At 45.7% G+C, this 11,554-nt stretch overlaps 1 protein-coding gene across 1 annotated transcript; it reads left to right on the top strand.

Moving 5' to 3' along the window:
- Positions 1-295: 295 nt before the first annotated feature.
- On the top strand, positions 296-11,241 carry LOC122762952 (myelin transcription factor 1-like protein; the record flags this gene model as incomplete). The annotated part of the gene is made up of 8 exons (XM_044018115.1): positions 296-430; positions 2,680-2,770; positions 5,944-6,054; positions 7,273-7,496; positions 9,167-9,438; positions 9,855-10,079; positions 10,190-10,314; positions 11,173-11,241. Coding segments are annotated over 8 exons (1,252 nt in total), but the record flags the coding sequence as incomplete, so codon positions are not given.
- Between the last annotated feature and the right edge of the window lie 313 nt (positions 11,242-11,554).

Below are 11,554 nucleotides of genomic sequence, written 5' to 3'. Positions count from 1 at the left end.
TGGACAGTGTGACATGTTAGCGGCTACTGTCGCTAGACGCTGTGGCGTCAGTGTTTGACATTAGCAGTTACCGTAGCTTCTAGCTGATATTTTAACCAAATGCGGTGTCATTGGTGTTTGATGTTAGCAGCTACTGTAGCCAGAGTACAATAGTTGCTAATGCCAAACACTTATGCTATGTCAAAGTGAAATACAACAAATGTTTATTCATTTATTCCAATGTTTTAATCATAGTGCTAAATGTAGCTCTTGAGGCGTCTGTGTCCACACTCACGTTTTCTCTCGTCGGCTCCAGATTCTTCCAGGGGGGACAAGAAGGAGAGCAAGTGTCCGACGCCGGGCTGCGACGGGACGGGTCATGTGACGGGTCTGTACCCGCACCACCGCAGCCTCTCCGGGTGTCCACACAAAGACAGAGTCCCACCTGAGAGTAGGTCCCACTGATTTGATTTCAGAATGAGAACTATCTAACAAGTCATTTAAGTCAGTCTGATGCTGGGTCCAGTTCTGGTCCAGTTCTGGTCCAGTTCTGACAGTGTGCGATAAAACCGTGACTATTTCTCCCATTAAAATGCACGGACATTAATGTAAACACAGCTCCGTATTTAAGTCAGTGAATAAAAACAAACTTCAGAAATGACTTGTTCGATGATTCTGTCGCACACTTGGACGTTGTCGTGCATGTTGACCGTCGACCTGCACGACCTTTGTGTTGTTGATGTTGGGTTTGATTCCGTGACCGTGAACCTTTTCCCGCTCATTCATAAATATTATTATACACGTGAATTATAATCATAATGTGACGCATAATTATTGAGGAGACTTTATTGATCAGTGGAGGAAAATTCAGTTGAAAGAGAAGAGCTTTTACTTTGGAATCAGATTTTAAATACAGGTTCAGTGTGTTTTTGTTTTCTTTGTGTGTGTGTGTGTGTGTGTGTGTGTGTGTTGTCATTGTGATCCAGCTGCTCATAAAACTGCATGAGAAAAACTCACCGGTCACACTTACACCTGTACATCATATACTCTGTGTATATGTTGTAGAACGCGTATAAACGTGTTTTCCTGAGCTTTACTAACACTCATCACATTTAAGTTTCTGCCTTTGGTCAAAAAAACTGATTATTGTTACAAAAATCTAAATTAAATGATGTTTCATATTTTAAATAAAAAATGCTGTGGTTGCATTTACAGTTAAAAAGGAACATGACATTATTACGAAGATATAAAATAAAATGTTCTGTGAGAATAATAATAATGTTTTTATTTACAATAAATGTTTCCTAAATGTTGTTTAAATATTTTTTTCTGTAAATGTGTTTGGGGACCCTTAATGAATTTGTGGTCCTCGGCCCAGTGTTTGGGAACCATTACTTTATTTGATAGGGACAGAAAGTCACTTATGACGTGTGTCATAATTTATGTTTAGCCTTTGTTTATTTTATTTTAGCTCAGAGCCAAAGTCGCAAAATAACTCATCTGAATCTTGATCTGATCTTACTGTTTGATGTTAGCAGCTCCTGTAGCTGCTAGCTTCTTCTGTAGCTAGACTCTATGGCATTGGTGTTTGATGTTAGCAGCTACTGTAGCTGCAAGAAGCTCCTGTAGCTGCTAGCTTCTTCTGTAGCTAGACTCTATGGCATTGGTGTTTGATGTTAGCAGCTACTGTAGCTGCGAGAAGCTCCTGTAGCTGCTAGCTTCTTCTGTAGCTAGACTCTATGGCATTGGTGTTTGATGTTAGCAGCTACTGTTGCTGCGAGAAGCTCCTGTAGCTGCTAGCTTCTTCTGTAGCTAGACTCTATGGCATTGGTGTTCGTGTTCGGTGTTAGCCGCCACTGTAGCTGCTGAAGCTCCTGTAGCTGCTAGCTTCTTTCTGTAGCTAGACTCTATGGCATTGGTGTTTGATGTTAGCGGCTACTGCAGCCATGCAGAAGCCCAGCCTGCTAAGTAGCTTCTTCCTGTAGCTGACTCCTATGGGCATTGGTAAGCCCTATGTTAGCTATACCAGCTGCGAGAAGCCCTGTAGCTGCTGCTCTCATAGCTAGACTCTATGGCTGGTGTTTGATGTTAGCAGCCACTGTAGCCATGGTGAAAGCCCCAGCTGCTAGCTTGTTCTGTAGCTAGACACTGTGGCATTGAAGCCCTGGGTGTTACGGCTACTGTAGTTGCTAGCCTCTTCTGTAGCTAGACCTCTATGGCATTGTAGCCTCGGGTGTGTGTTAGCGGCTACTGTAGCTGCGAGAAGCTCCTGTAGCTAGACACTGTGGCATTGGTGTTCGGTGTTAGCGGCTACTGTAGCTGCGAGAAGCTCCTGTAGCTAGACACTGTGGCATTGGTGTTTGATGTTAGTGGCTACTGCAGCTGCTAGCTTCTTCAGTAGCTGTGTCGCACAGTAAGTGTAACACGAAGTTCGAAGCTCAACTTAAGTCAAAGATGAACACATGAAGTAGTTAATGTAATTAATACATTCATCTCTCATTAGTAAACGTTCAACCAGACAAAATGAAAACTGAAGGCAGGAATGTTTGTCTTTTCATTTTTGTGAGTTTGTGCTTATTTTGTGACGTTTTTCCGCGTGTGTGCGTGTGCATGTCTAACCGCCGTCAGCTGAATGCTCGGTAACTCTGGTGTCTGCTCCTAACCCTCGCTGTCTTTCTCACCTCTTCCTGTCTGTCAAAGTTCTTGCCATGTATGAAAATGTTTTAAAGTGTCCTACTCCCGGCTGCTCCGGACGGGGCCATGTCAATAGCAACAGGAACTCACACCGCAGGTGAGTGAGCGGCCTCAGCGGCAGCCCGCGTCATGTGACTGTGGCTGCGACTGTGAAGTCTGTGTGTTGTTGTGTTTCTTTTCGGACGACCACAGGTCACAGAGATTAACTTTTACACGTTAACGGACTTTACAGATACACTTAACTCACTGAATAAAGAAACTACTTCAGTGGAAGTCTACGATATCTTTAAGAACACGTTCACGTCTTTATCTCACTGTGAGACAAACTGAAGTTTGTAAACCACTCACTCTCCCACACAGAGAAAATCAGTGGTGTGGTCACTTTGTGTCACTGAGGTTTTAACCTAACGCAGAATTTCCAGTGCCGAAGTGATGGAGGCAGCAGTGGATCAACGATGTTAAAATCACTGGTTTTCTCTATGGGCTTTGGTGTGGGAGAGTGAGTGGTTTACAAATGTCGTTTTTGATCAGGCTTCCTTCTTCTTACGAACGATGAGTTGTGATGAGTGATGGTGTAGAAGGAAACCCCTCTGACACAGGACTCATACAGATACTACACAAACTTCAGTTTCCTGTTGGAAAAGTCTGTCTCACAAAGACATAAAGACATGAACTGATGCTGATTTTATTAGTTTGTAAACCACTCACTCTCCAAACACCAAACCCCATAGAGAAAGTCGCTCATTTTAGCTCGCGGGGACACAGGAGCTGCTCGTCTACCGCTGCCTCTTGTGGCAGGTTTGTGTCACTGAAGCGAATCTGAATGAAAGATTTTATATGCCGAATTCAAGAAAATAAGACATGTGAACTTAGTGATGGAGGCAGCAGTGGATCAATGTATAGCATGTATGCTCTGTGGGCCGCACAACCCGGAAATAAAGCAGGAAGTCACAAAGTTCATATGCGCCGAGTGAGCAACTCCATAACAATAGACGCAGCCGAAGGGGCGGAGCTACGCACAGTTCTTATAATACATCCACGGGTCAAAGTAAATGAACAGACATTTGTACGACCTCTACTAACACGTAGAGGTCATGTATTAAAAGCTTCCTGTCCGTGTTTGCAGCGCCCCTGACTCCAGATTGTTTAGTTTTTATTTCATGAGTTTGTGTCCAGTTATAAAAAAAGAAAAGGTCCATTTATTTATTTTGTGTTGTCCAAAATTATCTCAGCAAAAGTGTTGGAACATGTCCAAGTCAAGTGTGTGTGTGTGTGTGTGTGTGAGAGCTGAAGGTGTGTCTGCGTCACATCATCAGTTCAAGTGTTTAACAGGCAGACACACACACACACACACACACACACTGCACTTCACAAATTATGTAAAGTAATTAGAATTCACACTCTTTTACTCACACACACGCACACAGACACACACGGTGGATGCGGGGTGTGTTATTTAGCACAGCTCCACTGGGAGAGGAAACAAAGCACCAGCTATAGCTAGCGTTAGCTTCTGTTAGCCACCAGCTCACACTGCTTTCATGTCTGGCAGTCGCCATGGTAACCCCTCCATGGCAGCAGCAGCAGCTGCCGAGCTGATGCGTTGCACACTTCCCACACACACACACGCACACACACACACACTCTTCCCCGCTGTTTCTGAAGTAATTAGGAATTGTTGGGAGTGACAGAAAAGGCTGGGGAGGAAGAGGAAGTGTTTCACCCTGAATTCACACACACACACACACAGATGTTTGATGCCAGCAGCCGTGAAGCTCAATTTATCCTCACTAGAAAAAAAACCATGAAGCTGCAAACAAGTCAGTTACACATTAAAGGGACAGTTTTTTATAAAGTGTGAGTCGACATGAGAGCAGCTGATTATAGACACACAACCAAATATTCACCTCAGTCTACGATGTCCACGTCTTTATCAAATAAGACACGTGAACTTAGTGATGGAGGCAGCAGTGGATCTACAACTCCAGTGTGTGTGTTGATCTTAAAATCACTGGTTTCTATGAGGTTTGGGGAGAGTGAGTGTGTGTGTGTGTGTGTGTGTGTGTGTGAGAGTGAGTGGTTTACAAACTTCAGTTTCCTGTTGGAAAAGTCTGTCTAATGGCGAGATTGTTGAGTCTCTGTTGGCAGCCATGTTTTTTTACCCACTGAGAACAAGCGTCTATGTCTCAGGCAGGGGGCCTATACAACACAACACAACACAACACAACACAACACAACACAACACAACACAACACAACAGAACAACACAACACAGCACAGCACAGCAATCAAGCATCAAGACCAAGACAACACAACACAACACAACACAACACAGCACAGCACTCAAGATCAAGACCGCATCAAGACCGCAGACCAAGACAACACAACACACAACGCTTTTCAACACAGCACAGCACAGCACAGCACAGCACAGACCAGCACTGCACCGCACCGCGACAACACAACACAGCACAGCACAGCACCACACCACACCACACAGCACAACCCAACACAGCCCAACATGACACAGCACAACATAATACAACACACTCCAACACAACACAAATCCAACACAGTCTAACACAACATAACACAACACAGTACAGCACAACATAACACAACACAACACAACATAACACATAGCATAGCACAGCATAGCATAGCATAACACAACACAACATAACACAGTACAGCACAACACAAAATAACATAAAGTACTTTGAAGTCTACCATAGTCTTAACATAACATAACACAGTATAGCCCAACATAGCATAACATAAAATAACACAGCATAGTCTAACATAGTCTAACATAACATAACATACAGCCTAACATAGTCTAACATACAACACAGTATAGTCTAACACAGTCCAACACAACACAACACAGCACAGTCCAACACAGTGAATAATAGTCCAACACAGCACAATCCAACACAGCACAACACAACACAACACAACACAACACAACACAGCACAACACAACACAGCACAGTCCAACACAGTCCAACACAACACAAACAACAAAATACAGTTCCAACACAACACAACACAACACAACACAACACAATACAGTTCCAACACAACACAATACAGTCCAACACAACACAACACAACACAACACATCATGAAATCACACCACAGTTTTAGTGAACCTCTCGTGTGTGTGTGTGTGTGTGTGTGTCAGTACAGTGTGTAACCAGGTCATGTGTTGTCCCCCCCACCTCCTCTCTCCTCATCTCCTCTCTCCTCACCTCCTCTCTCCTCTAGTCTGTCTGGTTGTCCCATCGCTGCTGCAGAGAAGATGGCAAAGGTCCATGAGAAAAGTCACCTGACCGACAGCGGCAGTAAATCAAACCAGACGTCGGACCGCGTCCTCAGGTACGGCACACACACAGACACAGACACACACACACACGCACACACTCTGACGTCCAACCAGACGCCGCTCTCCTGTGTCTGCTGTCATCACGGTTTAAGAAAACATGATAAGTGAGTTTTCCAACTCAGTTATTTCTGGCATTCCTCAAGGCTCTGACCTGGGTCCTGTTGTTTTTACCGTCTACTTTCTTAGCCTCGGTCATATTTTCAAAAACTTGGTGACCACCGTTACGCCGATGACACCCGACCTCCTGCCTAATCCCACGACGTTCTTCACCTCAACATGAGAGTCAACTCAAGAGTCAATGTGTCAGTCAGTCAGTCATCATCTACCGCTTTATCCTCCACCAGAGGGTCGCGGGGGGTGCTGTGCCAATCTCAGCTACATCAGGCGATAGGCGGGGTACACCCTGGACAGTTCGCCAGTCCATCGCAGGGCCACACACAACTAGAGACAAACAACCATTCACTCTCACACTCACTCCTATGGTCAATTTTGAGTGTCCAATTTACCTATTCCCCACATTGCATGTTTTTGGACTGTGGGAGGAAGCCTGAGAACCCGGAGAGAACCCACGCACACACGGGGAGAACATGCAAACTCCATGCAGAAAGGCCCTTGTTCCAACCGGGGCTCGAACCCGGGTCTTCTCGCTGCAAAGCGAGAGTGCTAACCACTACACTGCCGTGTGGCCGGAGTCAATGTGTAATTATTATTATTTCATTGATGTATTGGCCGTATTTGTAAGGTGACCTTGAATTTCTGGGATTTGCAGTGAAAAAGATGTTCAACAGTTTTGTTCCGTTAACATTCTGAATAGTCATGTTTTGATTCCTTTGATGTTAAACTTTAAATAACATACATCAGTAGGTTTGTTAAAGTATTTCAAAAAATGTACTTTTGATTACTTTGACATACATTATTAAACTTTAAATAATGTATGTCAGTATTTTTGTTCAATTCAAGATTCCAAAAAATAAGTTTGGATTCCTTTGATGTTCCTTTGATGTTCCTTGGATTTTCACGTACATCAAAAAGTAACCAAACATTTTTAGCATTTGACATCTCATGCTGTAAGTTGTAAAAATCCACAAACTCTTAACAGTTCTATCAGATTCTGAACAGAGGATGGCGATTGGCGACATATCGCAAACACATCATCAATAGTTATTTAAATCTGAAACACTGGATGCTAACCCTCCACGGTTGCGTTGCAGGCCGATGTGCTTCGTCAAACAGCTGGAGATTCCTCAGTACGGCTACAAGAACAACGTCCCGACCACGACGCCACGCTCCAACCTGGCCAAGGAGCTGGAGAAATACTCCAAGACCAGCTACGACTACAGCGGCTACGACGGCCAGCACGCCGCCGGCTACGGCAAGAGAGGCCTGACCGCCAAGTCCCAGCACGGGCGAGACACGCCCCCTAAGGGCTTCGATGGTGAGCAACGTCAACGCAACATCGTCATGTTCCTCTCAAAGCCGACCAGCAAATAATAATAGAATGAACGGCCACCAGGGGGCGACGGAGGAGGTTGCAGTTTTCGAAATGATGAAAAAAACCCAGGTGTGATTGACAGCTGGAATTGTCCAATCAGACACGTGAAAGTACAAAACTCTAAAGGCTTCACGATTCGTAAAATAAGATTTTTTTATGGAATTGGATTTGTGTCAATATAAATATATATATATATATTTGTATATATATATGTATTATTTTACAATATTATACAATATAATTGTTTTATTGTTTGACAGTGTTTACGTTTGAAATGGAGTTTTCTTCATAAACACAGACGGAAAAAACCTGCACGCCGATACAACGGCGATGTGGGATTTCATTTTTCTTATTCTCGGGAGAACATTTTGTTCCTGACACACACACACACACACACAAGCGCACACACATACACACACACAAGCGCACACACATACACACACACAAGCACACACACACACACTCTGTCTTTTCTCTTTATTATCCTCTGCCAGGGTTTTCCAGCTCCACATGGCAGCAGTGAAGGCAGAGCACAGTTATGGAAATGCCAAGCAGAGAGAGGAGGAGGAGGAGGAGGAGGAGGAGGTGCAGGTGCAGATGGAGGGATTGAGAATGAGGAGAGAGATAATGAAGACGAGCTGAGGTTTTTAAAGCAGCGGCGCCTGCGTCACGACGCTCGTGTTCTTTGTTCCTGTTATTTAACGTTTTCCTAGATTGAGAAAAGAAAGAAAGCAGGAGCGAGAACTGTGATGTGTGTTCGTCTTAAAACGCTCACGTCTGGAGAAAAATGACATGAAGACGTTATTTACACACGACACTCTTCATTAAACGACATCAACGGGATTAAAAATAGCACAGACGTGTAAGTGAAAGCATGAGGGAGTCGTTGTTATTTTCAGCTTTTAATCTCAGTCATCATCATCATCTAACCGCTTTATCCTCCACCAGAGGGTCGCGGGGGGTGCTGTGCCAATCTCAGCTACATCGGGCGATAGGCGGGGTACACCCTGGACAGTTCGCCAGTCCATCGCAGGGCCACACACACAACTAGAGACAAACAACCATTCACTCTCACACTCACTCTTATGGTCAATTTAGAGTCTCCAATTTACCTAATCCCCACACTGCATGTTTTTGGACTGTGGGAGGAAGCCGGAGAACCCGGAGAGAACCCACGCACACACGGGGAGAACATGCAAACTCCATGCAGAAAGGCCCTTGTTCCAACCGGGGCTCGAACCCGGGTCTTCTCGCTGCAAGGCGAGAGTGCTAACCACTACACCACCGTGTGACCCGCTTTTAATCTCATGATTTTAAATTCTCTTTATAATTAGGATGATTCTTGTCTCATAATGTTGACATTTTGTCTCATTATGACGACTTTTTAGGCCCTAATTTCACGTGACTTCCATAGTGATGACTCTTGTAATTTCAGGTTTTAATCTCCTGATGTTATATTCTCTTTATAATTATGACCTCATATCTGATAATCTTGAGTAATAATCCCTGACTAATGACTTTTTAATATCATTATCTCAACTTTTCCCCTGTAATGATGACGCTGCGTGTCGTCATTGACGTCTCATGACTTCTCGTCTTCTGGACGTTTTCAGTCAAGCGCTTCTGTAAGACGTCGAGTCCGGCGAGCAGCACGACCAGCAGCTACGCTCCGAGCAGCAGCAGCAGCCTGAGCTGTGGGGGAGGCGGAGGAGGGGGCGGGCTCAGAGGCGGAGGAGGGGGCGGAGGCAGCAGTGCCAGCAGCACCTGCAGTAAGAGCAGCTTCGACTACACCCACGACATGGAGGCGGCGCACATGGCGGCCACGGCCATCCTCAACCTGTCGACGCGGTGCCGGGAGATGCCGCACGCTCTGGGCGTGAAACAGGTGACAGGGGGCGGAGCCACGGGACACCAGCAGGTGTCAAATACAGACACCTGAAAACCAATGATTTTCACGTCTCACACACAGGAGTTGTTGATCCACTGCTGCCTCCATCACTCAGTGCTAATCTCTTATTTTGTCTCTTCAGTGTTTGAAATCCTTTGTTCAGATTGACGTCAGTGACACAAAGTGACCACACGAGGCAGCAGAGGACCAGCAGCTAAAATCACTTGTTTTCTCTGTGGACTTTGGTGTGGGAGAGTGAGTGAGTGTGTGTGTGGGAGAGTGAGCGGTTGTAAAAGGCCTGTTATGATCACATGACCTCAGAGACTGAAGGCGACGACGTCGCAGCCTGTTCTTAATCTGTCAGATTAAACGCTGCTGGTTACACACAGTCAACATCACGTTGTCTCCGTCAGAGTCCGGTGGACGACCTGGACGACAGCGGCGCGGTGGACGTGGCCGGTCAGCCCGGGGGTCCGGAGGGCAGCGGGACGGTGTTGACCCCCCTGCAGCCCATGTCCCCGCAGCGTCAGGCCCTGCTGAGCAGCCGCTGCTACCAGCTGAGCGAGGCCGACTGCTGGGACCTGCCCGTCGACTACCCCAAGATCAAGCGCCTGGGAGACGAGCAGGAGCACAAGGAGGTAAGAGGACGGAGGTCAGACACACTGAATACGACGCTTGTTAGCAGGAGCGCGCAGCGACGCGTCACAGTGACGCGCCGTAGTCGCTCTATTTCTCGTCCCTGCACCAGAGCGACGAGCTGGACCCGTTCCAGGAGCTGCTGGACGAGCAGCGCTACCCGACCGAGGTGACCACGCCCAGCCCCAAACACCACAAGTACCCGCCGTGCAAGGAGAGCAAGAAGGAGCTCATCACGTAAGAAAGACTTTACTTACTGTAAACTGTGAAAATCTGTGAACAAACAGGAGAAACTGATTTTAACCACTTCACAGAAGACACACCTCATAAAATCGACCTCAGTTTAAGTTTATGACGTCTTTAAAAACACGTTCACGTCTTTATCTCGCTGTGAGACGGACTTTTCCAACAGGAAACTGAAGTTTGTAAACCACTCACTCTCCCACACCAAAGTCCATAGAGACAACCAGTGATTTTAGCTGGCAGGGACCAGTGATGGGCATCTTACTTCAAAAAAGTAATTAGTTATAGTTACAAATGACTTCTGCCTTGGTAACTCAGTTACCACATTGTAAAAGTAATTAGTAATTAATTTACTCAGCAAAGTAACTGACGCTATTTTTTATGACGCTATCTATAACGCTATTACATTCTTTAACATCCTAAGACGTTTATACCTGAATGAAGAATTAAAACCCTATGTACAGTATTTTAGAGCATTTGGTATTTATTTGAACTTTGAATTGAAGCGCACAATTGACACACAAATGTTAACTTGGGTAAAGAGAAACAAAGAGAAAATGTGGCCTTTCACTCGTGCAAATCTCTGTGTCTGTGTACCACTGCACAATAAACAGGGCGCTATCCAACTCTTAAATATTCAGCAAAGTAACAAAATTAAATATTGAAAATAAACAATATTTTTTCCACGAGAGCTCTGAATGACACAATACACACTCACACACACACACACACACACACACACTCTCTCTCACACACACACACACACCTCCAAAAAACCCTGAATTTAAAGGGATAGCCTTTAAATCACTGTTGGTATTCATGTGTGTGTGTGTGTGTCTCCGTCTCCTGCAGGTTGTCCAGTTGTCAGCTCGCAGACAAGAACATCCGCGGGATGATGACGACAAACTCGCAAGAGCTTAAGTGAGTTTCACAAACGTCTGACGCCGCAAGTCTGAAGACACGCGAGTCTGACGCCGCTTGTCTTCAGACTCGCGGCATCAGACCCACGGCGTCAGACTGAAGACACGCGAGTCTGACGCCGCGAGTCTGACGCCGCGAGTGAAGACACGCGAGTCTGAAGACACGTGAGTCTGAAGACACGCGAGTCTGACGCCGCGAGTGAAGACACGCGAGTCTGACGCCGCGAGTCTGAAGACAAGCGAGTCTGACGCCGCGAGTCTGAAGACACGCGAGTCTGAACACAAGCGAGTCTGACGCGGCGAGTCTGAAGACA

This window comes from Solea senegalensis, unplaced genomic scaffold (assembly GCF_019176455.1).
Source record: "Solea senegalensis isolate Sse05_10M unplaced genomic scaffold, IFAPA_SoseM_1 scf7180000016277, whole genome shotgun sequence".
NCBI lineage: Eukaryota > Metazoa > Chordata > Actinopteri > Pleuronectiformes > Soleidae > Solea > Solea senegalensis.
This window is presented reverse-complemented; position numbering and strand designations above follow the sequence as displayed.